General features: G+C 39.3%; 1 protein-coding gene across 4 annotated transcripts; it reads left to right on the top strand.

The window, feature by feature from the left end:
* Positions 1-27,510, top strand: FAS (Fas cell surface death receptor). 4 transcript variants are annotated; one of them, XM_040975749.1, is made up of 9 exons: positions 1-264; positions 14,492-14,627; positions 17,660-17,797; positions 19,146-19,254; positions 21,189-21,244; positions 21,529-21,591; positions 22,710-22,777; positions 24,758-24,782; positions 25,825-27,510. In XM_040975749.1, exons 1-9 carry the CDS (start codon positions 235-237, stop codon positions 26,157-26,159), a joined length of 960 nt encoding a protein of 319 aa, XP_040831683.1. In that variant the 5' UTR covers positions 1-234; the 3' UTR covers positions 26,160-27,510. The 4 variants fall into 4 exon arrangements, with proteins under 4 accessions (XP_040831683.1, XP_040831682.1, XP_040831681.1 ...); XM_040975748.1 differs by having other exon boundaries at positions 21,514-21,591; XM_040975747.1 differs by having other exon boundaries at positions 21,511-21,591.
* The last annotated feature ends 69 nt before the right edge of the window (positions 27,511-27,579 follow it).

Genomic DNA, 27,579 nt, shown 5'->3' with positions numbered 1-27,579 from the left:
CTCCCCCGGGGGGGCCCGACCGTGGAGGAGGAGGACAGACATTTAGACACAGGTGTTGAAAGACCGCTTCCGGGAGAAAGCGGCAGGCGAGTAACTGCAGGAGTGCAGGGCTGGGCCCTCAGAGGACACACCCGGGGCTAGCTGAGCTCGAGGAGCAAGGTGGAGCTGTCGCTTGCGCCCAGGGCTAGCTGATTCGCTGTGCTCGGAGGTGAACAGGTGGATTGCCACACGGCCATGCCCGGGATCAGGCTCCTCCTGCCTCTGGTGAGCCCTCTCCTGCCCAGTTGCAGGATTCTGGTTGCTTAATCCCGGGGCGCGCGTGGTGAGGCCGGCTGGGGACATGGCACATGCGGTGGTGTGGCACAAACGCTTGAAGATCCTGTCAGCGTCTGGGCTGCGGGCGATACTTGGCAACCTTGCTTTCGGGAACTGCGAGGGCCTGCTGTCCGGTCCAGATGCTGAGAGACCAGGGGACGGGGTTGGGGTGTCACGCTTTTCTGGGAACGTATTGCGAAGTGCTGGCCCCGCGCGCAGGCGGTGTACCTCCAGCACTTCTCGGGGACGCTCAGGCTCGTGGGGAGAAGGTGGGCGTGGGTGCTGAGACAAGCTCAGAGCGCTGCAGGCTTTGAGGTCCTCGGAGAGGACCCCGGCCGGAGAGAAGACGGGTCCTCGGTCGGACTAAAGGACAGCGAGGAGATGGGTGGGTGGGTGCGTGCGCCGCCTCCCAACCCGAGCCCGCGGTCTTCGGATCTTTGGAATCACCGGTTTCTTCTTAGTCCTCAAACCAGGGGAGTAAGTTAGCACCAGGTAGTAGCTACACCCGCGGGGGCTTCAAGAGGCCCCGGGTCTTCTGGAAAGTTTATCTTGGGGCGGAACACGCCTCAGTAGGCAACACAGAAAAAGAAACTGTTTTGTTTCCCTTCCGGGAATTCCTCTCCCGAGGACTCTGAAGTCACTCCCTTGGGGCTTGCTTTCCTGTTTCTCAGCCGGTCTTTGTCTTGGGCTCTGGGCGCACACTCCCCAGTTCGCGGTTCCCAACCCCCCATTCTGACCGCGGGTGCGGGTCCTCCTAGCACGGCAGTTTCTCTGGGGGAGTCCCCTCGATCAGAAATGCCAGCTTCAGGATGGCCAATCAAAGGCTCGTGGCCTCAGGAGGTTGAGTTGTAAAGTCTGTGCGAGTCGCGGGTTTCTAATTTTTTGGGTTTCCAAGGCAGTGCCAGGCCGAGAGAATGCAGTCCACTCTGGGAGGCCAGTGGTAACAGAGGGTCCAACGGGGGAGGGGGACGGTCGGAGAGCTGAAGTTAAGTGACAGATCACGGAGCCACTGTGTGGCAGAGCTGGGACAGGAATGAGTTCTAATTCCGAAGCAGTGTGCTAGCTGCAGATCACCACCTGATTACACCAGGAGTTGAAGGGAGATGTCTGAGACCATTTTGCGATTGGGGGAAAAAAATACCCTGGATCCTTTCCAAAGTATTATGCTCTTTAGGTGCTCTTGTAGAAATTTCTTTAGAGATATGGCAGTGCTAAGAATTGAGAACCATTCATACAACCTCAGATTACTTTTAAAAAAAAAGCTTATTTCTTGGACAACATTACTAACAGCAAAGTGTCATAAAACTGCGAGGCGCAGCCCCCGGCTTCTTTAACCTTTTATTGCAGCATCTATTCCAGGGAATGCTGCATGTGTGCAGTACCAAGAAAACGTTGCTATTCTATAAGAACGCTCACACACGCACCTGCTCACATACGATTATGTATGTCTGCAATAATTTTAATATTAAAGTTTGTATTTATTTTATATATGGCCTCGGAGACCAGTTTATTTAATAAAATTTAAAATGCAGATGAATAAAATTTAAACATGAGCTAAAACTCTATTACCTACATAATCATTGCATATATACACACATATATATACACACACATAATTATTTATTTCTTTTTTATGACACAGTTCCATAGGCTCTGGACTTTCTCTTCCATCATTGCTTATATTTAAGCATATCTTCCATTTTCCTCTCCTTACTATGACTTCTTTAAAAATTTAGCTACACACCCACCACTTGCCCTGCTTCAAGTCTCTGTTGTTTGTTTTTGAGATGTATTTATTTCTGGGCCCGGCACCATGGCCTAGCAGCTAAAGTCCTCTCCTTGAACACGCTGGGATCCCACATGGGTACCGATTCTAATTCTAGCAGCCCCGCTTCCCATCCAGCTCCCTGCCTGTGGCCTGGGAAAGCAGTCGAGGACGGCCCAAAGCCTTGGGACCCTGCACCTGTGTGGAAGACCTGGAAGAAGCTCCTGGCTCCTGGCTTTGGATCAACACAGCTCCAGCCATTGCGGCCGCTTGGGAAGTGAATCATCGGATGGAAGATCTTCCTCTCTGCCTCTCCTCCTCTCTGTATATCTGCCTTTCCAATAAAAAAAAATTTTTTTTTTTATTTCTATTGGGAAGGCAGATCTACAAGAACGAGAGACAGAAGTATCTCCTGCCTGCCGGTTCATTCCCCAAGTGGCCGCATCAGGTCTCTGTTCTTAAAGAACTGCCACACTGTGTGTCTCCATCAAATACTTGCTCTTCTGCCTTTGTGCTTGGAAGGGTTTTCTCAGCCTCACGAATACGGCTGAATTCTGCCGTGGAACACAAAGCAAATTTGATGACAGTGATGTAGAACTGTTTCCCATCCCAGCCCTCACCCTCTCCTCTTCTTTCTTCCCTTAGCACTATTTTCTTCAATGTTTATATCCCATCCTTTATCTTTTCCCTTCATTCTCCTGGAGCTTTCTCTCCCCTAGATTCCAGGTATATATATTTTCCAAGACACCCACAATAAGTAAGTTAGAAATCTACAAACATCCACACATTGATAGAGACAGGAAAGCTGTCCAACTTCACAGATTTGTTTGGGAAATACCTCTGAGCACTGCCTGTGTTCATTCCCACGGTGTGGCCTTTCAAGCGCTGTCCTGTAATGGTTTTTAGGACTGAAGTTGGTCAGGCACTACACAGTCAGTTTCTTCTGCATTTCTTCCAACAATTGTGTCAAAACTGGGGTCCAAGTAAAGAAGAAGACATCCTGAAAAACAACAAAAGCCACAGCATATTTTCAAATAGCCAGACAATAATTTCATAAGGGATGTAAAGGAAGTTTTTGAATTCATAATTTAATCTTTACCTTTAAGCTAAACCAAGAAACATGAACTGGATTACAATGTCTTTATTTAGTCTTAAATGGATTTTGCTTATATCTCAAAGGACTCGAAAAGTATTATGAATACAGTAAAATTATGAATTGTAAAAATCAAAACATCAAGAATTGATTGCATAAATGCCAGTGTAGAAATGACAGCATGATGGGAGAAGGGAAACATTAGCCTGAGGTCACCACGGGGAATCCTAGTACTAGCTGTAGACAAGTAGTACGTTAGTTTAAATTGGAAAAGTAAATTGTATTTTCTGCACTGAGGTTGCACGGGCGGGGAGGTGAAATAGAATCAAAGGGGAACTGAGATGTGGCTGTTGTCTTTAAGTTTCTGTAAGGGGACAAGTGATGGACAAGTGCTTCGCTTCTAAATAATCTTACATTGGAAGTGACAGCACTTCGAAGGATTCTCTCTGAAGGTTAGGAGATCACGTTAGGAAAGCAGAGTCACTTTAGTACAACTGACATTTGGACAACAGAATGGTTTTTCTAAGAGTAAGTAAGAAACTTGAGTAAGGAAATTCCCCCCTTGAAACCCCCTAGTAGCTTAAGTGCTTTTTGTGGATTATCTTGGGTTCCAAAAGTCCCTGAATGAGCACATGTTTTGTAATTAGCATTAAAATTGCTTTCTGATGAGGAAATATAAAAAAGAAACATATTTACAAACGATCCATGAGATACAAAGCAAGTTGAGGCCAAGTTTAGGACAGTAAGTCTCTTTTCTGTTTCAAATATGTAAATATTGAAAACTAGTCATATGATGCAAGGAAAAACTAAATATTAAAAAACGAAGTCACTCATTATCTCACCACCTTAATAAGGCAGTTTTGATTTTACTGAAAGCTTCTTACCCATGCCTGCACATATTCATAACTGCATGCTTAACTAGTACCATTTGTAGTCTGCTTTTTGTCACTTTGCATGTACACAAATCTTATAGTTCTAAGTAATTTTCATCTCATAATTTTATTGGATTAATTATAGAGAAGGAATTTATTGAGTTATTTGGGATTATTATAATTTTTATTGTTTATTTTTACAATTTACCATTATATAGGAAGCATTCTTTTCTTTTTAAAGATTTGTTTTATTTTATTGGAAAGTGAGATATTCAGAGAGGAGGAGAGACAGAGAGAAAGATCTGATGATTCACTCCCTACGTGGCAGCAATGGCTGGAGTTGCGCTGATCTGAAGCTGGGAACCCAAAGTCTCTTCCAGGTCTCCCACGCGGGTGCAGGGTCCCAAGGCTTTGGGCCGTCCTCGACTGCTTTCCCAGGCCACAAGCAGGGAGCTGGATGGGAAGCAGGTCTGCTGGGTTTAGAACAAGCACCCATATGGGATCCTGGCACCTGCAAGCTGCTAGGCTACCGCGTCGGGCCCAGGAAGCATTGTTACATATAGTATGATATATATGTATGCATAGATCCATGTATATACAAGACACCAATCATACATATATATGTATATATATGTATATACATATATATGAATGTAGTATATAGCTTTGTATTCTTCCTGCTGTGTATACGTTTTCACAAACATGGAAAATCAGTACTTAATGACTCAAAAAGGCTGTTACATTTTCTGGAAAATTCCTACATTATGTTCTTTGAAGAGACAGTATAAATAATAAAACCCAAATTAGAAAGAGGCTGACTGCGGCAAGATTAATCACCTGCACCTTCTTGATCTGAAATGAATTGTGCAGTCCAGTCATTCCTATCAGTGAATACGTGGAGAGACCTCAGTTAGAGTGATACAGAGCTATTGGCCCGAATTGCACCTTGAGAGTAATTGTAATGGAAGAGTAAGTGTTTTGAGCAAGACCAACTTTGTAAATTAGCAACTCCAACTAAAAATTAATTGGCTGATTTATTCAAATCAGCAAGGAAAATAGCTTTTAATTCTATGGAAATAAAATGGAAAACATGGAATAAAATTGAAAAATTAGGATAGAATTGGCATTGGTTGCATTACCACAGGCTATCTGTCTATTTATATTTATTCACCACTATATTTTGTGAGGCCATAAAAAGATGTGACGAACATTAACACTTGATTTCTAAGACTATACTTCCAGGGATCATTTCTACAGTTCTGTGATAACACTTGATTTCTCAGGGCAGAGATCAGAGATACCTTTTTAAAAAAATTACTTATGTATTTAATTGGAAAGGCAGATATACAGAGAGAAGAAGATGCAGAGAGAAAGATATTCCACCCACTGGCTTAACTCCCAAGTTACTGCAGAGGCCAGAGCTGAGCCAATCTGAAGCCAGGAGCCATGAGCCTCCTCTGGGCCTCCCACGCAGGTGCAGGGTCCCAAGGCTTTGGGCCGTCATCCTCAACTGCTTTGTCAGGCCACCACAGGGAGCAAGATGGGAAGCAGGGCTGATGCAAAGCAAGGATTCAGCTACTAGGCCAGCCTGACTAATCCAACAGGAACAGAAAGGAGACAGTGGTTGGGGTAAGGCTCTTGTCCCTTGCTGAGGGCTGAACTGTGGTTCTGAACCATCCTCACGAAATGATCAATGGTCCTAATGAACTGTATTAATCGGGCCTATACTCACCAGAAGACAAATATCACATAATCTAATCTACATACAGAAACTAAAATAGTTGAATTCTCACAAAGTAGAATGGTGGTTACCAGGGAGTTTGGGAGTTTGGAAAGATGTTGATCAAAGGACACAAAATTTCACTTTGATGAGAGGAATAAATTCAAGAGCTCTATTGTACATCTTGGTTATATTTAATAACAATGTATTGAAACCTGAAAATTGCTGCGAGTAAAGTTTAAGTCCTCCTCCATCTCTCCCCAAAAATAATAACATGTGAGGTGATTCATATGCTAGCTCAGTAAAGCAATTCCTCAACACATGCATATTTTAAAACATATTATCCATCACACACAGAGAGATGCTTTTTATTTCTTGATTTAAAAATGCAAAAGGAACTGGGCCCATACTCCTCTAGACTGCTTTTTGTAGCCTGCATCGATATTGTGTATCTATATGGCTATATACTAACTTAATGTTAATATTACTTGCCACCATTTGAACGTAGGGAGATTCTGGTTTATTTTGAAAAATCAAAGGTCCGTCCTGACTTAACACATGGCCCCTGTTGCCCTGTTGCAGTAAAGGCTGCCCCTTGGTACAGATGAGAACTCCCATTTGACAAGCCCCTCCACTTTGCACTGCCTATTATGCCTGGCTACTTTACTCTTGTGCTATTTTATTAATTACTTTGTTACTTATTTATTTATATTTTCTTATTTACTTATTTTACTATTTGCTTGAAAGGTAGCAGAGGGGTGGGGCGTGGTGGAGATTTCCAACGCATGGATTCTTTTCCCAAGTGGCCTCCAGGACAAGGAATGGCCACACCGAACTCTGAACCTGAAACTCCACTGGAACACACTGGCAGGAGTCACAGTGTACTGCATGTCCAGGCCCATGAACAGAGGACTGGATTAGAAGCAGGCCAGCCAGGACTCAGTGCTGCTCACATGGGATACCACGGTTGCAAGCAGTGGCTTAACTGCTGTGGCACAGTGTCCATCCCTCCTGTCCTAATTCTGTGAGGGTTCATTTTTTTATCTTGCTTTGTTTCAAAACAACCCTAGTACCGAAAAATCTAATCTCTGATGGCATTTCTTGGGATCGTTGTTTTTATTTATCCTTGGTTAACAATGAGTCAAGCAGTCAGTTATTCCTGCTCCCTCAAATGTCTTTCTCCTGGATTCTACAGAAGAAAAAAAAGAGGGTGGGGAAGGGTAGACATTTGGCACAGCAGGTAAGATACCAATTGAGATGCCCACATTCCGTATCAATACCACACAGGAAAGTCAGCACAGACTAGAGGTATATAAACAGTGTCTGCAAAGAGATATTATGAGATGCTCTGTATTGGGCTTACTATCTACCTGGCAGCTCAGTGACACAGGTTTTGCAAAGAGAATCTGGTGGCAAAGAGAATCTGGTGTTGTTGAGAAGGTATGAGGATATGTCAAAGATTGAATGGACTGTGCATATTATGAAAAATGTATGCATCGATTTTTGAACAAAAATAAACTCATTTTTGTAATTCAATTTCCATGTACTTCTTGAGGTATCCTTATACATCTCGGGTAAATATTTTTTACAAAAAATAAATTGACATTTTATCAGAAACAGAGCTTACTATGAACTGTAGTTACCAGTGGTGGTTTTGGTAAGTGAGCTTTTGATTTCAAAAATCACAAAATTTTCTTTAGTGTTATACATCTTTTTGAGTCACTCTTTCAATTCAAAAATAAAATCTTTTTCATCATCATGTCATATTCACTTATAATTGGTTTCAGTAATCCAAAGGATATAAAATAGCCCCGATCACACTAGTTTAAAGAAAGGCTAATATTTATTATGTTTGATTTTTAAAACTGTGGGATGGTCAAATAAATCTGAAAAGACAAAAAAAAAAAGAGTAAATAGTAGTAATTAAAAGACTTAGAATTTTTTTCCAAATACTACGTTAGCTGATATTGTCACTACCATTATTATGCAGATTTTTCTAATTTTCTTGAAAGTATAATCAAAATAATCATTTGCAAATAATCAAAATGAAAACCAACATAGACCTATAAGTTCAATACACTCCTAGTACCTTTAATCTCATCCATTTTAATTTTGTTGCAACACTTTAATCCATGCATGGATTTTAGAAAAAAGTTTCCACCAAAATAAATCTACCTTTTAATTCTATTTTTCTGTGAACTTTCTGACCTTCCCTGTTGCAAGGAACATACATTCACTGAAGAAAACAACAGATAAATTGGACAAAATGAAAGAAAAAAATCAGGGGCTGGACACTTGGAATTATGCACTATTAAATTTTTATATGTTGAAAGATAATTTCCTCCTGTAAAATCTTTTCTTTGCATGTCTGTTTCTTTTCTTTTTTAAAAAAAGATTTATTTATTTTTATTGAAAAGGCAGAATTACAAAGAGAGAAGGAGAGACACACAGAGAGATCTTAAAACCACTGATTCAGTCCCCAGATGGCCACATCAGCAGGAGTTGGGCTGGTCCAAAGCAAGGAGCTTCTTCTGTGTCTTCCACGTGGGGGCAAGGCCCAGAGGACTTGGGCCATCCTCTACTGCTGTCCTGGTCCATAAGCAGAGAGCTGGATCATAAGTGGAGCAGTCAGGACTCAGACATGTCCCCTATGGGGTGCTGGTGCCCCAGGTGAAGGGTTAAGGGGCTATAGCATGCCCTGAGCTCTGGAAACGTCCTTTTCTTATCTACATCCTTTTTCTACTGTCTCAGTACCTAACCTTCTCATGCTGCACTGTCAGTATACACTCACTGGACATCTTCACTGACAGCATTTTCTGCGGTAGCTGCCTGAGCCGCCCTTGGTTACAGGTCAAATAGTCTGCCTCATGGTTCTGGAGCTTACTGCTGCCCTCATGAGTCACCACAAACTGCTGGGAGGCCATGTGAGTCCTGTGCTCAGGCAGAATGACTCTCACACTGTTGCAGGCCTCTGTCTACTCATTTTTGCCATTCAGAGGGCTGCCATTTTCCATGGCCCTGCAGTGTTTGTTTTTTTTTTTTTTTTCTGCTGATGCTTTTAAAGTCTTTTCCTGTTTTCTTTGAACTCAATTAGTTTGTTGTTGTTGTTGCTTAACTTCTTTTGCAAATCCTACATCATCTCTGAAGACCAATAGTCACATTTAGATCAATCTTTCATGGGAGTCTTGATTTCTTCCAGGAGCTGGGTAAAGTCAGGCAATGAGATATTTTTCTGTTGGCAACTGCAGAATTAGATCTCTGGTGCTGACTGTTCTTGGAAAAGTAGGGACAGCCTCATACATTTGTACGGGGGCAGGAGGACATCATCTCCCAGTTTGAACCTTCCCTACACCAAGTCTTCTGTCAGCTGTGTCAATCCAGTCAGCTGTGAAAAGCGATTCTTTACTGCTGCTGGCAATGACTGTCCACTGTTCTCTCAGTTTCTCTTCCTATGATAACCAGGCCAAATCTTGCGTTTCTGGGAAGTTCAAAGTGAGCACAGGCAGAGATTCTGGTCCTGAGTGATGTTCGGGTCCTACTTGCCTGAGCCTACCACATCCTCATCCCTACACAGTTGTTCTCAGTGGCCCAGCTTTGTCCAAAGCTGCAGGCTGGAACAAGTTGTATCTTCTCTGCTAGCCACAGGTCCAGATCAGAGTGTCCCGCAAGAATTTTCTCAGACCACAGGCCAAGAGGATGACTTCTGCTTCTCAGAGAAATTCTTCCAAATGCATCCCCTTCCACCTTTTGTTTCAAACCTTCCTCATATAATCAGCATGTAGGCTTTTTGCCAACAATCATCAAGAACAAATTGTGCTGTGTTGCCTGCCTAAGGGAGGTTAGAGTAATGAAGAAACTATTTTACAAACATGAAACAGAGTCTACATTTGGACTAGAAGTGATTCCTTTGAGTCTTCCTTTAGCCACTTGTGGTTGTAGGCTTTGGACGAGTTATTTCTAACAAGCTGCTCAACTTCCTCAGCTACAAAAAGGACAACAATAACTCTTCTTGCCTTGGTTTACTGTAACGACTGACAGCTGAATGACCTTTGTAAAATCCGGGCAAGTGTCATGGAGAACACAGAAATTCTTCTCCATGGATAGGTATTCCCAACAAACACTTTCATGAATGATTAAAAAGAGGGAAGATAGAAGCAAATGCTCTGGTTTGCAGAAAATATTCAAATCCTGTAGGTAAGGCTCACTTTCTGTTTTCACTTAAAACATTTATTTGTTTATTTAGATTTTATTTGAAAGGCAGAAACAGACAAACTGTGATCTTCCATCCGCTGGCATACTCCCCAAACACCCACAATAGCCAGAGTTGTGCTAGACTAAAGCCAAGAGTCAGGAACTCAGTGTGGGTCTCCTCTTTATTAGGATGATGATTTTTGGTAGGTGTTAGTGATATTTTTACTGAGGACGAGAGGTTCTTTTTCTTCTTGAGTCAGGCCAAGTTTCTGTATAAATGGTGGGTGTGAGCTTCCTGGAGAGTCTGTTGCTCAGTATTTGTTCACATAGTTCTCTCACCCTTTTCACCAAGTGACTGCTAAAATGTCTACTCACCGGCCTTTTCAGATGCTTCTTGCCCAAACACTGATTGTCCTACACCTTAAATTGTCTACATACTGACCATATCCCTCTGCTTGCTTTATTCACTTAAAAGTCATTTATGCCTCCCGGACACACTGTGTGTGTTCACATTCATATACATACAATATACATATGTATATTGTGTATGTATATATACCATCTTTTCCATGTGACAGTTTTACGTGTCAGTTGGACTGGACCATGGTGTCCAGATATTTGCTCAAACGCTATTCTAGATGTTTCCACAGTGGTAAATTTTTGGGTGAGAACAACAGTTAAATTGGTAGACTTTAAGGATAGCAGATACTGACCCGCCTCCATGATTTTGTTTGCCTCATCCAGTTGGCAGAAGACCTTTGTGAAAAAAAAAAAAAACACAAAAATATGAACCTTAGGCCCAGTGTCATGGCCTAGTGGCTAAAGTCCTTGTCTTGAACACGCTGGGATCCCATATGGGCTCCAGTTCTAATCCTGGCAGCTCCTCTTCCCATCCAGCTCCCTGCCTGTGGCCTGGGAAAGCAGTCGAGGACAGCCCAGAGTTTTGGGACCCTGCACCTGTGTGGGAAACCAGGAAGAGGTTCCTGGTTCCCAGCTTTTCCTCTCTGTATATCTGACTTTTCAATAAAAATAAATAAATCTTAAAAAAAAAAAAAACCCTCATGAACCCTGCCTCCCTGATCAAGAAAGAATCCTGGCTTTGAATTTAATGGCAATTCTTCCCTGGATCTACTCTACCAAACTTTGGACTCATGAGGCCACCACAAGCATATGAGCCAGTTTCTTGAAATAATTTTCTGAGTTAACACACACACACACACACACACACACACACACACACACCTATTGGTTCTAATTCCCCGAACAGTTCTGATAAGTATGTCCCTTCACATGTAAACTCTATAAGAGAGACTTTATCTGTTTATTATTCTGTTCTCAGGCATCTGTCAGACAATGGTGGACTTGAGTAGGTACTTAGTAAAGTATTCACCTAATAAGTTGATGAGTTAATTAAGTAATGTTATTCCCAGTGGACAATATAATCAAAGTTTCTCTTTTAAAATCTTTATTATGATACTTAAAATAATTTTTGTTCTTCATATTTTCCATTTAATTATCATTTGCTTTAGTTTATCCACATTTCCTGACTTTGATTTAGCCAATTTCTGGCCTTTTGATTTTTTTGAAAATGTTTTTTAAAAGAGGGAGATTCTGAGTACTTAGGGTTTTATTTTTTTTTTCTTTTGCAGGCTTCCTGCCCTGTTACTGTTAAAATGCCCCAGTGTCTGCGTGAAACTTTGAGTTAATCTCTTCATTCTTATTATTTGAGTAAATACAAAATATAAATGTCCAGAGCATTGTTTGTCTCACACTGTAGATAGCCCCGACATGCTCTTCAGCCCCATCTTTCATGCTGTGCATGTCACCATTCTCTGAGTAAGAAATATTTCCAGAAATCTAACTGTGAACCATGTGAGGTTAAATATGAGTTGAAATTTGTATGGTGTATCCAGAGATATTTGTGCCTCTTCACTCCTCTCTCTCCTCCAAGTTTCACATTTCTGAAAATTCTGAATGTATTTCTAAGGGGGGATTTTGATTCTCTTATCCAAAACATCAAAGCTAAGACAGAACATATTTTTCAGTTAGGCAACTTGAAAAGCCTAGGAAGATGAACCTTTTTCCGGAAATAGCAGGGATGATAACAAGCTTTAAGGAGAGAGTGCTGTTTACCTGAATGACCATGTAAATCAAGAACCAAATCATGGACCTGCTCATGATTATACTGCATCCTGAATACTGAGTGAAATTATCATACCAAAGAGGGCAGTGCACTAGACCTAGACATGACACATGCACATAGATTTGGTTATTAATCTTGAGTGTATTTGACTTATAATTTGGGCTAACCCAACCCCCTACATATCCTATACCTTTGAATTTAAATCTCTATCATTTTCTTGAGTTACAGTGAGAAACCAGGATTGAAAGAGAAGGAGGAGAATGAGGAATATCTCACCATTAACTTTATTCTACACAAAAGTTCATTGGTAACCAAAAAGAACTGCCCCTTTTCTGTTTGGTTGTTTACTTTCGGTTTTGACAAAACCGATATACTGTATACAGTGAATGTCAATTTCTTGGCTAAAGAGTGCTCTCACATTGACTTGAGATTTTTCATGTGCTGGTACAGTCTGGAATGCTAAATGATTAGTCTTCTACTACCTGATGTAACTTTAATTCTAAGATTTTCTTGAAAGTCCCTCACTTCTTATTAATTAACCTTTTGGTGTACAGATACTCCTGAACTTATAGTAAGGTATATTCTTGTAAACCCTTCATAAACTGAGCACAGCTGAGTTCAGCAATGTGTTGACTACATATAACCTACATAATAACCCAGCTGAGCAACACAGCACAGTGGACTACAGATCATTTACCCTCCAGATTGCATGGCTGATTGGGAGCTATTACTCATTGCCACTGCTCAGTCTGACTGGGAAAAGATCGACATGCAAAATTCCAGGTAAAATGAAAATGCTGACTATTTCCTGGAGTGTCCAATTCAGTTACTATTCAATATTAATCCTGTAGTCTAAACGAGGGGATGACTAATAGTAATGGATGACAAGGTGACCTATTGCAGAGAAATAAGTGGAAACTGGAATCCTGAGCTGACTGTAATGCTAGACTGAGATGTTTGAAATGAGCATTGAATCAACGCTGAATATTATTATACCTTAGAAAACTATCATAGACTTGAATGTGTTTTAAAAGTGTTTTAAGGTTCAGATATAAAAATTCTCAAGTTATTAGTGAATTACACATTATATGTGTACAAATTATATGTGCACAAATCTGCTTGTGGAAACTTATTGTTCATTTTCCCATTGTAGTGTTTTTGCAGTCTCAGAACCTACCACATGGCAAGTGTTCAGCAACTGTCTATTGGATGGAAGAGGCAGTGGTTTGGTAATAAAGCCAGCATACTTAGATATAGTTTTTCTAATCTGCATACAAGTTCTAGTATTTCCTTTTATAATCTCTTTCATATACACAGTGTAATCATATCCTATGTTAAGTTGACTTCTCTCTGAATATAGGAGAAAGAACACTGCAATAGCAGTTAAGAACCCCGAACAAGTCTTGGCTTTACCTTTTATAGAGATCCTGGATATGTTAGAAAATTTCTTGACATTTTTGTGTGATTGCCCTCTTGGAAGCCTGCAAATTGTAAATGTATCTTAAGTAGCAAATAGCCCATGAGGAATAGGGGGCAACCACATCTCCTTCACCTAGGAGGGCAGTGGAGGATGGCCTGGGGACTTGGGACCCTGAACCTGCATGGAGGAACAAGAGGAAGCTTCTGAGTCCAGATCCGCGTAGCACTGACTGTTGTGGCCTGGGGAGTGGGCCAGTGGATAGAGGATCTTTCTCTCTATATCTCCTTCTCTCTGTATATCTGGATTTCCAATAAAAACAAGTGTATCTTAAAAAAAATAAAGAAACATAGATTAAGGCTGGTGTTGTGGCACAACTGTGACCCTGGCATCCCTTGTGCACTGGCTCAAGTTTCAGCTGCTCCACTTCAGCTCCCCCACTTCAGCTCCCTACTAATGCATTCAGGAAAGCAGAAGAGGTTGGGACTTGAGCCCCTGCCATTCACAAGGGAGATCCAGAAGGAGTTCCTGACTCTTGGTCTGCCTTGCCTCGCCCCAGCTATTCTGGCCATTTGGGAAGTGAACCAGCAGATGCAAGATCTCTCTTTCTCTCTCTCTTTTTCTCCTTCTCTCTCTAACTCTGGCTTTCAAACTTTTTTTTTTTTTAAAGAAACAGAGATTAGAGAGTCTAAATGATGTAACACACAGATTCATGACAGCAAATGAGAGCCAGCATTCCTTTTTGAGCAGAAACTGGGTTCATGCCTTCCATGATGGTGTTTCCAGCATGGTAGAGAATCCAGGGTCTGAAATTGCAATGCAAATGAACTGCTCTTTTCCTGGAGATAGTCAACAGTAGGATGGAATTCCTACATTGATACTATACACAGTAGACAGATTTTAGGTAGATGATACCTGTCTGCCAAGTTGCTTAGTTAGGAAATTGCTAAAATCCTTTTTTTTTTTCTTTTGCAGATACTCATTTATAATTCTGGATCATTGGGCAGAGGTGTTAATGTCTGTGATATCAATAATGGGACTGAAAATGAGACTCCATCCCTCAATAATCTACATCAAGTAGGCCAATTATGCTGTCAGTCGTGTCCTCCTGGTATGTCACACAAAACATCCAAAGATGAGGATGAAAATCAGAGAATGAGCAGAGGATCATAACAAATAGTATATTTTACTACATTTTGTTTTTTAATTATTTAGTTAAAATGCAGAGTTACAGAGAAAGAGAGAGAGAAAGAGTGAGAACAGAAGAGGAGAGAAGAAGTGATGGAGAGAGAGTGAGCAGTACTGGGAGAAAAGCATCAGTGTCATTATTTTCCTAAAACTACTTTTATGTGTCGTTCTCATGCTATTTGTGACTACAAATAAATTTAACTTACATTTGACATGCATCTCTAAAATTACAGGATCTGTCTATCTAGCTGTACTTTTCATGAGCAAAAGAAAACTCATTTGCAGGAATTAAACCATTATTTGCAGAAAACTCATTTGCAGGAATTAAAATGATCTTCTCAAAGCTGGTTAAAGTGTATCATAATCATAGCGGGACTCTGAAAGCATGGGACTTCTGCCCCTGAAGAACATGTCTCAGCACTTCCCTTCAATCAGAAGGTTTCTTTGAAAAAAAAAAAAAAAGCTGCTCGTCCTGGCACCGAAGCCTGCAAAATAAATTTGCATTTCTGCAGCTGCGTAACAAAATGAACTAGAAAAGTAACGGACAGAAACCAAGAATTTAAAAAAAAATGTATATTTTGAAATACAAACCAATTTGAAATCGGAAAGCCTTCAAGCAACTAGCAAGTTAGAAGCTAAGCAAAATGTAACTGTGCTAACATATTTCAGTTTGAAGTTGACTAAATTGCACACACACTGTCCCTCTGCTGCACTGTGAAGTCAAGAAGGTAAAGGAAAACAACACAGTTTATGCAGCAGCTTAACAGAACGAGAAAGGATTGTTGTAAGTTTCATGGTTGGTCTTCTGTGCTTCCAGCACTCAAACTGCAAAACAGATGTGGATTCTGCATATAAAGAGTTCCCATAATTCTGACCTGGCAAGGGGGAGCGGGGAGGTAAGAGCAAAAGCAAGAAAGAGAAACAGAAGAACAGGAAACCAGCCATGATGCATTGGGAGTGCAACTTAAGTGAAAAAAAAAAAACCAATCATGGAAGTCTATTAACTTGGTTCTATATCTCGAGAATGATTATATAATTATACTTTATGAAGTTAAATAAAATATTTACGATATTTCTTTAGTAATTGCCTCTGGGAAAATAAGATTTTTGATTAACTGATCGAAATGCCTTTATCATATCACCATACTCAATTAGAGGGATTCTACAGTATATGGCATACATGCTGTGAACACACACATCTTTTACATATTCCTATACTTGCATGCATATTTGTATTTATGTGCACATGTGTACACAAGCAGATTTAGGAATGCCACAAAACAACATATAATATCTCAAAAAGATAATTGATATGCGATAGCTTTTATACTCTCTTTACCAAATTTTCTGCAATAAGCATAGGTAATATTCTACTCAGAAAAGTGTATTTTTCAAATCTCATCTTCAAGAAAGCAGCCACTTTCTGTGTTTTGATGAATTCAAATTGTATACATAGGAATAAAGAATCTGATCTATGGTATTCCTGTATATACTGTAGGAGTTAGGGTAGGCATAGTCAGTAAAGATCATTCATTAAAGAAGTTAATTCATTTGGAAACTGGTATATCACTAACAAGAAACGAATCTGTATTTTGCCTCCCTCTTCTTTAAAATGTTACTACAATGTTAAATGACCCGAAAGTACTATATTTGAATTTTGTTCTGATTTTTTATGAGTTTCTGATTTTATTTCCATTGGCTGACTATTATCATCATGCACTAGAATATCACGGATGTTTACATTTAATAATTTGCTTATGTAGAAGATTTTTTAATCAAAAGGAAAACTTTGTGGTTATTAAGAAATCTTTGTGTCTAGGAAACAGTGTAAATTACTTTTTTAGTACATGCAAGTGAAGTGAATTAGACTCTATTTTTAAAAATTTAGCTAAATCATTAGTAATGAACCACTAGTAACACTTTTCTTTTATTTTTTTGTGTGTGTTTTCAGTCTTTTTCTTCTTCATTCCCTCTCTCCTTACCTGAACACAATTATTACCACTTGGCATTGTATGTTTATTTGGACATTATCTGCCTCTAGTAGGTAAAGGTCTTGGATACCAAAACTGCGTCTTGTTTTCTTCAATATATACAAGTTCCTTGAAAGTATCTAGCACACACAGACATTTGCTAAGCACTTGTTAAATAAATGAATTTTCCAGAAGGCATTACTGAATAATGCCTACTAGTAGCAATATAGTGAATCAATTTGTTTTAAGATAAATTGAAATAAACATGAATATAATTCTCTCCCCATGAATCACCAAAATTCTCTGTCTCTTATTATCACACTTGCTTTCAGCACAGGCTGGTTTCCACAAGATCAGAGGGCCCCCTAGTTCCACCTTGTAGCATTGTAGCTCTGACTCTCTTCATCCTTGTATTGCTTAGTAACTAGAGGCCACTGTCCTGACCATGTACCTCCCTCTCCACCTCAATCCTTAGCTGTATGCTCAAGTCTAACTTAGATTGTTTTACTCTGCCTATATCATTAGCAAGATTTGTAGATGCTGAAAGTAGAGCAAGAAATGAGGACAAAGTTAGTAACTGTAAATTAGCTTAGTAATCTTAGAGGCCAAAGAGAGACACCTCCACCCTGAGTATGCCCCTACCAACCTCTGCTCTCCTCTCAGAGAAGATAGTTGGTAAAGACATTTCTCATGATGCATTTGGCCATTCTAATCTTGCTCCTTTTCAGATGCTCTTATTGCTAACTGTCCTATTTCCACACACAGATTCCTTTCTTCATTGTTCTGGCTTTGGTTTTAGGAGACTCTCCCTTTTGACATGATCCTTACAGTAACTTTCTCTGTTTAGATTATATGTCATTAGTCTAACAATCCTGCCCACTCTGTTCGAGAAGTGTGGTTTTTTCTTTCTGTCATTTCTATAATCTTCCCATGAAATTAAATGACCACCAAACCAAACATTTACCCCCTTTTTATTCTTGGGCAGGCACATGGAAATATGCTGACTGTACAACCAATTGGGGCAAACCGATATGTAAGCCCTGTGAAGAAGGGAAGGAATACACCGATGAAGACCATTATTCTTCTGAGTGCAGAAGATGCAATCTTTGTGATGAAGAACATGGTGAGTATCTTAAAAAGCAACTGGAAAACATTGATCTGGTACTTCATGTAGAACCACTTATAAAGCAGTTTGAAATTGGACCCTACTGTGGTACTGTGCTGGCATAAATGGAGAGGTGGGGTAGAGCTGGCTGTGATAAAGCAGGACTGGACACTGAACTCATCACAGATCTGTGCATTTATGGGACAAGTATAAGCAATTCTGTCAGATGTTTTCAAACGTGAACAGGATTCATCAGGTTCCATGAAAACCCACAGAAACTGCTATTTCCTGCTTGATGTCTATGGCCAGAAAGGGCTCCAAAGCTGACAGCTACAGAGAAAGAGAAACCAGTGAGGGGGTGGGGTGCTCCTGCTTCAGTCAGAGTTTGGCTTATTCTAATCATTGCATCTGGGGCTTGGCACTTTTCATGGATGTCTTAATCAGTTCTGAGGTTCAAGGTTAAAATATCATGGAAGTATTCCTACTTTTGACATCAACCGACCTCTAATCCCTTTTTTGGCTGTAAAGCAATGCTTTGCAATCTTGGACTGCATGAGAATGGCCTAGTGGGCTGTTAAGTCAATTTGAGTTCCACCTCAGAGCACATAAACTGTAATCCTTAGAAGAGGGTTTGGCACTGTCTGGGTCAGTGAAGAATAGAGTCAAATTACTGTGCGTATCCAACAAGCTCCTAGGGGATGCTGACATTGCCAATCCATTGACCCTGTTTTGAGTAGCAAAACTCCAGACAAGAGGAACAGGGGAGCCATATAAGCCATGATGAAGGTGGCCTTGGTTGCTTGAGTCTCTTTCCACTTAAAACTGTTAAATGATGGCTGGCCATTTCAACCGATGGGCATTTGTTTTGCATTTAAACACTGGTTGTACAGGCAGGAATTTAGCACTGCAGTTGGGGTGTCTTATAGGATGGTTTCATCCCTTACAAATGTGCTGGGTTTCAACTTCTGTCTCCACTCCTGGTTCCAGTTTCCTGCTAATGCAGACCCTGGGAGGAAGCAAGTGATGGCTCAAATTGTTGGGTTCCTTGGAAGACATGGGAGACATGGATTGGTTTCTCAGCTCCTGGCTTTTACCTTGCTTAGTCCCAGATGTTATGAGAATAAGTGAAGTGAGTTAGTGGGTAGGAGATAGAAGATATCTCCCCTCTCCCAACTTTATATCTGATTCTATCAAACAGATATAATAATAACATTTTAAACACTAGTTGCATTAGTATGATAATAATTCAAATAAGCAATGGTTTTCAAAAATTCATGTAGCTATTGGACATTATTTTCATAACCTTTATAATTAGCCAATAATGATAATTATATTGATAGGTAACACTTTGAAAACTTTTTTCTAGGCTTAGAAGTAGAAACAAACTGTACTACCAAGCAGAATACCAAGTGCAGGTGCAAACCAAACTTTTTTTGTGATGCTCTTCAATGTGAACACTGTAATCCTTGCACCAGGTAAGTTTTTGTTTTTCTGTAATCAAAATACAAGATATTCCTTGAGTGATGCTGTCTTTCTAGAGGGAAGTAACACTTAGAGACTGTCAATAATTGAGAACTGATTTCCCATCCAAGTAACTATATGACAACTTGCTGGTTCACACATTATCAGAAGGAAAACATTTTTATTGAACAATTCCTAAATACTGAACATATCCTGTTGTACTTGATACTGTGTTCCTGGTGTAAGCTAAGGATGTGAGTAAGACAGGCTCCTGGCTTGAAGGTTCCACACTATAGACAAAGCTGAGAAAAGCACTGGATACTATGTGTCAACACCACATAGCAGTGTATTTGTGCCTACAGTGTTACAGATTATATGGGAAAACTTTTAAGTTAGCTTGAGGATGAGCAATGGAAAGGAAAGAAGGTGGAATAACAGGTGCAAAGGACTTAAAAGCCCATGATAGGCAGGGGTTTAGCAGCTGCATTAAGATAAACCTGGGCTCAGTGTGGTAACCTAGTGGCTAAAGTTCTTGCCTTGTGTGAGCCAGGATTCTACATACACGTCGGTTCGTGTCCCGGCTGCTCCACTTCCCTTCCAGCTCCATAATTGTGGCCTGGGAGGGTAGAAGAGAATGGCCCAAAGCCTTGGGACCCTACACACATGTGGGAGACCCAGAAGAAGCTCCTGGCTTTAAATCAGCTCAGCTCTGGCATTTGTGGCCACTTGGGAGTGAACCAGCAGACAGAAGATCTGTCTCTTCTCTATAAAATCTGCCTTTCCAATAAAAATAAATATATCTTAAGAAAAAGAAGGAAAGAAAGAAAGAAAGAAAGAAAGAAAGAAAGAAAGAAAGCAAGCAAGCAAGCAAGCTCTGGAGAACAGGATGCTAGGTTAGAGGGCTGGAAAAGTTTAGAGCGAGCCAGGGTCAAATTCTGCAGAAATTTGTCATTCATACTAAAGAGCTTAATTTTAACCCAAGCCAAAAAACTTGATTGTACATCTCACTATTGTGTTAATTGGACCCTAATTTCTATGAGGGTTAGATTAGGTTATAGATACTGCAAAAGTAGTTTTGCTTTGTACTCATTTGCTAAATTAGTATTCATTTGCTTCTCCTTAAAGTTGTAAATCATCTAGAAAAACTCTGTGAAACTCAGATAAGAAGCTAAAAATTAGAGAAATGAAACTTTATGTCCTGTTTGCTAGAAAAAATCTTCATGTACACTGACTTATCACCTCCTTTCTAGCCTAACATGATGACAGCGTCTCAGGTAGGGATAGAGGAGAAGGGCCAAGTAGAATAAGAAGTTTTGTTTTGTTTTGTTTTTCTAAATACTTCACAATCTTGATTTTATTTTCTCAACATAGCGGGAGAGAGTACCATTATCTCCATGTTATCATTGAGATAATAGATACATGGCAGTTAAGTGACCTTACAAACTTATCTTGTTAGATACTGGACCGGCAAGCTGTGAACTCAACTACTGATTGCCAATCTTTGGATATCTAAAGAACATCCTATGTGAGCCTCTTTCGGCTCTGAATTACTACTACTCGAACCTCTACATGTGGCAATTTCTAAGGGCTAACTGAAAAGCCTCCATAGGCACCATCATGGGCAATGGCTCTTACCTAGCTATTCTATTGCTTAATGGAGTTTTGAAATTCCTTTATTATTTTGAATATTTATCAGTGTAAGTTCATTTTCGTGTCTTTTTCACCAGGATTTGTTTGTCAATAGTGCCTTCTTTAACTCTTGCCATCTTAAAACAGTCTACTCCTTAAGATAATTCCTATCCAAACATCCAAATTACATGACTTCTATTAGCTTTAGATGCTAATCTAGAAACCTTTCAGGGAATATGGTCTTTAACTTGTAACATGCCACTAAAACTGAGGACTATGTCCACTAGGCTCTCTGAATTTTCTCCATATTTTTTCCTAGATGTGAACATGGAGTCATTGAGGAATGCACACGAACCAGCAACACCAAATGCAAAGGTAATTATTGCTTGTTATGGCTATCCTCTCCCTTCTCCGATCCTGAAGATAAATTGAACTTTTAAAATACGTAAAAAAAAAAAACCAGCTGTTGAAGTGCCATAAGCAATTTCAAAACAGACCCAAAGAACAATACAATATACAGATAATAACCATTATCCATGGAAAATTATGAAAAAAATCATTGTTTTTGATTATTTGAGCATACAATACCCTGTTCAAGGATGAGTTACTCCTAAAGATTTCTTATTTTCATGTGAAATTTCCAGTGCTCCAATCTACAGATTCCAAGTATTATCCTTTGTTGCTGCTTTTGCTGCCTGTACTTGCAGTGTTATTATATCTTGGTAAGTTTTTATTTTATTCAAACCACAGATGGAATGGCTGGGGAAGTAGGGCACTCACAATTATTTCCCTCTTTCTCCTACCTATAAGAGAGCCCACACACGTATCTTTGTTATATTGCTAATTTCCTCCCACTGCAGCTACTGTTTCTAAGCAGTAGTGTGGGGCCTCATCTCACCTTCCTTTACACAAGAGTTCTCTCATGTGGCATAATTGGCTAGAAATTACAGATCTTTCCATGTTCAGTGAAATCCCCTCATATATAGCGAGAACACAAGGAACAAGAGTAAGGGCTTTTCCCAGAAAGTATCCATCGCAGGGGGACACGTTCCCTCTCGGTATCTTCTTTCCCCTGACCACATCCCAGTAAAAAAAAAATATATATATATAAATATATATATATATATTTGCCTTCTTAACTGAGAATACCAGTATGACACATTTTATGCAAGCTACTGAGCTAAGTCAGCAGAAAAGAATAAAATTAATATATAGTTAGTCTACAAAATATCTTTAAATATTCATAAAATGCAGATGTACCAATTTTCAATTACTTGTAAGTACCTAAATTTCCATTTTTCCTTTTTTTTCTTCAGCTCAGTTAATGTAAGATGTTGTCCAGTTCTGAAAGTCTCTTGAGCTACAAATATCTACTTGATGTTTAAACATGATAATTATGCTTGCAGACTTAAGAGATTCCTTTCTTCAATCTCTCAAAGCATACAATCAGTTACTGACTGAATATATCTAAGTTACTCCTCAGTGTATATACTTAAATTTGTGGACATTAAATGTGGTTCCATGGCAAACCAATATCTACTTTCCACGACCTACAGCTTCTGTGCCCAGTTGTGGCCATGCACAACTGGAGTGGTAGTGGCTGTACAGTAAGTTAAATACCAACCATACATCAGGCCGGGGTGCGATAATTAAACAAGGCCCATCTCTAAAACACTGGGAATTTTCAAAACTGACACAATACTGCCTCTTGTGTTGATTGGCTATTTCAACGTTCAATGATTTTCTTTGTCCTTATACTTCTCAAGTTTGCAAGTGTGTTCTTACATGTTTACCACAAAGGTGAGACATGCCTCTGATAGAAATTTCCTTGTTCTTTCAGCTTGGCGAAAATGGAAAAAGCAAGGCAAAGAAAAATGTCATCAAGGCGAATCTGCAACCTTAAAATCTGTAGGTGTTGACATTTGCATCAGCTTTTATAAAATGGAGAAAGTATTAAGAACAGAAAAAGGAAATGTATATTTCTTTTAAAAATTATTTTATTGTTTATTTGAAAGGAAATGAAATAGAAAAAGAGGGAGAGAGACAAATAAAGAACTTTTATCCCATTGATTTGTGATTCAAATGCTAGAAAGAACCAGGGCAGGGTCAAGGCAGAAGCCAGGAGCCAGACACTCAGTCCAGGTTTTTCACCTTTGGGGTAGGAACCCAATTAGTTTAGCCACTACCTGCTACCTCTTAGGATGTGCAGCAGAATGGAGCTAAAATTGAGAATAGAACTCAAAACAAAGCATTTCAATATGGGATGCTGGTGTTCCAAATGCATTTTAGTTATTGGACCAAATGCTCACCCCTGTTACTTTAAGAAAATACTAGTTGGATTTGTGAGTTCCTGAGTTAGAGGGGTGTTAAAAATGAACCAAGGTGGTAGTAGTTATGTAATGGCCTAGTTAGTAGACTGCATCTGTGATGCCAGCATTCTGTATGGGTGCTGATTTCTGTCCCAACTACTGTACTTCAGATCCAGCTGCCTTTTAATGGCCTAGGCAGGGCAGTGAAGATGGCCCCAAGTACTTGGGCTCCTGCCACCCACAAATGAGACTGGAAAGAAGCTCCTAGCTCTTGGCGATAGCCTGGCCTACCCCTGGCCATTGTAGCTATCTAGGGCATGAGCCAATACATGGATCTTTCTTTGTTTCTTCCTTTCTTTGTTAACTCTGATTTTAAATACATACATGCATATGTAGATAAATATTTACAATAAGTGAGTAGGACTATGATACCTAAAGTATAAACTTCCACACAAATATAAAAATCAGCAAAGGAATATGTGTGGAATGTGTATTGAGAAAAGGATGTATGACTCAATTTCATCTTCCCCTCTCTTGCAGAGAGATATTCTTTCCCTGAGCACAGATTCAGAAACCAATCTCAGTAGAGAGATAGTTGTTAAAATTCAATAAAATGGTTCAACTCATTTCCCTTCATCCACCTGTTGACTTTATCTCTCATCATATCTTTTCCCAACATGGCATTAAGACATTGAAAATAACAACAATAACAACAACAAAAACACTGAAAAGATAAACCAATTCTACCTAATTGAAAAACAATCCCCTCATTTGGGACCAGGATTCAATTCAGTGGGAGTTATTATCCTTTAAATCCATATGTTATCAAAAACAAATGTTTGATTTGAGCTATTACCCAGTATCAAAAAAATAGTAACTCTGAATAGTAACAGTAACTCGAGCAGTTTGTTTATTTTAATGAGTCTCTATGAAAAAGAATCTTCAGTCATTCTGTGAGTGCATTAGGATCTCTATTAGTCAGATTTTTGTTATCACTATTAAACACTTGAGACAACTAACCATACAAAGAACAGAGATTAATTTTTTTTGGTGCATGGTTTTGGAGGTTCACTGTCCAAGACTCTATGGGCTCCATAGATTCAAATTTTGACAAGGACATTTTTGCTAGCTGCCCTGAGGTGGCACAGACAGCAACAGGAAATGTGTGTGTCCATGTCCATTTTTATGTCTATGACTGTGTGAGCTCTTAGGAAGCCATCAGAGTTTATTAATGAGAGGGACTTGCCATGAGGACCTAATCTAATCACCTCTCAATGCTACACCTTCACTGCACTAAGTTTCTCATTACTTCAGGTTTAAATGTCTGTATGAGTTCAGAGTCACATTTTCTTAAAACCATAGTAAGTTCCCTGTCTGGTAAAAATGTAAGCTTATAACCTTTCAGAACCCAAATCTGAATGAGGGAAAGAAGCCTCCTCAATCACTTGGTCTAGTTCATTAATTTATGCATCAAAGTAACTATATTTCATTCCAAATTAAGGAAAAATTAGAAAATTACATTTAGATCATGCTAAATTACCTCTCTTTTCCTCCATCTTTTTATTTTTTTTTTCCCCAGGAAACAGTACCAATGAATTTCTCAGGTAAGGCTTTAATTATTTTATTCCCTAGAGGTAGCTTCCTTTGTAACAACAGACAATTTTTAGAGTAAAATAATATTGCTAATTTCAGTGGCAAGTTCTGTGAACTTTGTTTTCCTTGAATTTAAAGATCTTCTTGAATTGATCAGGCAGTTTGTTTATATTTATAACTAACAATGATCATTAAAAATAAGTCAGTCAGTGGGCCTGGCACGATAGCCTAGCAGATAAAGTCATCGCCTTGCATGCTCTGGGATCCCATATGTACACTGGTTCTTATCCCAGTGGCCCTGCTTCCCATCCAGCTCTCTGCCTGGGACCTGGGAAAGCAATTGTGGACAGCCCAAAGCCTTGGGACTCTGCACTCATGTGGGATACCGGAAGAGGTTCCAGGGTACTGGCTTTGGCTTGGCACAGCTCTGGACATTTCAGTCACTTGGGGAGTGAATCAATGGACGGAAGATCTTCCTCTCCATCTCTCCTCTCTGTATATCTGATTTTCCAACAAACATACGATAAATCTTTAAAAAAAAATAAGTCACTTAGTGAAAGGATGCCAAACGATACAGCATAATAAAATTTTCTGTCACAACCGGCTAAATGAGTTCTAGAACTAACTAGTTTTAGACTAAATTATTGGTGAACTCAACTCTAAAACAACATATGTGATCTATTCAATTCCATTCTTTGGTTCAGCTGTCAACTTTTTGCTTATCCTTTTAGATTAGTTGGTGGCTGACCATCAGATCCATAAAGGGTTGCTAGTAGGGTCCTTTTCAAACCATCTTATTTGTAAATGGAAAGGAAAAATACAGAGATAGTATATAGATTATAGAACAAACTGGAATACCTATAGCATGTGTTGGAATTGAACTCAAGCTTATTTTTCTTGCTGTCTTTTTTTCCCTCTAATAAGTAGTTTGGAACCTTAGGATTTAACTGTACTCCTGTATTCTTGAGTGCTATAAGGGGAGAAACACATATTGTTCTCTCTTTTGGGAATTTCATTTAGAAATTTTCTCAGGAACTCTTTTCTGTTTTTCAGATATTGACATTGGTAAGTATATTACCACTTTTGCTGAAGAAATGAAAATAAATGAAGTTAAAGAATTTGTTCGGAAGAATGGTATCAATGAAGCCAAAATAGATGAGATAAAGAACGACAATCTTCAAGATACAGCTGAACAGAAAGTCCAGTTGCTTCGTAATTGGTATCAACTTCATGGGAAGAAAGATGCCTATAACACTTTGATTCAAGGTCTCAGGAAAGCTAATCTTTGTGCACTTACAGATAAATTTCAAGATATAGTCCAGAAAGACATTGCTAGGGACCAGGAAGCTTCAATTAGAGATGAAAATGAAAGACAAAGCTTGGTCTAGGAATAAAACAACTAATTCAGTTCTGTGTATGCAGCTGGAAGGAAGGAAGGAAGGAAGGAAAGAAGGAAGGAAGGAAGGAAGGAAGGAAGGAAGGGAAAAATGATAAGTGGGAAAGCTCTAAATAGCTGAAGGCTGTAAAGACTGCTTCGCTTTTCACTGGATGAATTTTTTTTTCATTCATTAGATTTTCAGAACAAATCTAATTCTATCTTCAAGGATGTTTGAAATATCTTAGGAGGACAGAGACAAGAGTAAGTGTGATGGCATGCTAAGCATCCGAACAGATGATTAGTGTCATATTTTAGCATCTAATTCATAATTTTGTAAAAGATATGTATAAAAGTACAGGCATTTATCCATAGGCTGACCTAATTTTGTAAGCAACTATGACCTTTTATTGTAATGTCTCCGTTACTGAAAAGACCACTTTGCCTCTAAATTTCTTTGCCAACTCTATGTTGAGTCTGGAGATTCTGTCATATTTGTAAACTTTGTTTATACATGTGAAAGGAATAAATTCAGGCAGTTTTCCATATATGTTTAAATGCAGAATTTAATAAGATACTACCTCAAGGACCTTTGTACAGGTTGTTAGGATTTTATTTTGTAATATTTCCACTTTGAATTCATATGGAAAACATGGCTTTATCTGTAACACTTGAATATTTTACATGTATATGACATTTTTCTGGATCAGAATCTTCTCATTCATTCTCTGGTGCCAGGAGCATTCTGAAGCAGAGAGAACTATTACAGCCTTGTCATGTGTCCATTTACTCCCTGATGTTCATCTTGGTGGTGTTTAGTTCCCCTAAACCTGGAAGGATGGCCACATGCAAGACTGCCCTTAGAAACTCTATCCTGGTTTAGAGAGACTCACTGCTGTCATTGAAGGTAGTAACCTTGTGGGTACCTTGAACCCATGTCTTCAACTAAAAGTAAAAAGATTCCTATTTCATCCCCAGCCTGAAAAATGTTCAATTGGCTCCCATTTCTCTTTTGTGGCAAAAAGGAAATTGCTGATCATACATAGCAAAGCTAAAAATCATCAAAAGATAAAATTTAGGAACTGCTCTTGCCATTCCCTGAAGATGCTCAAAACAACAAACGCCTCTCTCTGGCACTACTTTGTCACTTTTATATTTAAAGCTCTTTGTTAGCCTATCTGAAATGTGAATTTTAATAAATATTTATATTTGTAGACATGTGTGATAAACTGAACAAAACTATAACCTGACAGTTATTCGATAAGCCTATAAGACTTCCATGGATGGACAAGATGTTCCCTTGTGTTTGGAAATCTAAAATATAGGTAAAGAAATTATTAAAATATTTTTGGAGTTTCTGGCTATCTCTTCATAGCTGGGGTCTTTTGTTTTTCATTTCGTTTTCATTGACCGTTGCTAAATATAATCTGTTT

Source organism: Ochotona curzoniae, unplaced genomic scaffold (assembly GCF_017591425.1).
Source record: "Ochotona curzoniae isolate NIBS_2020 unplaced genomic scaffold, NIBS_Ocur_1.0 contig_2692, whole genome shotgun sequence".
NCBI classification, from domain to species: domain Eukaryota; kingdom Metazoa; phylum Chordata; class Mammalia; order Lagomorpha; family Ochotonidae; genus Ochotona; species Ochotona curzoniae.
This window is presented reverse-complemented; position numbering and strand designations above follow the sequence as displayed.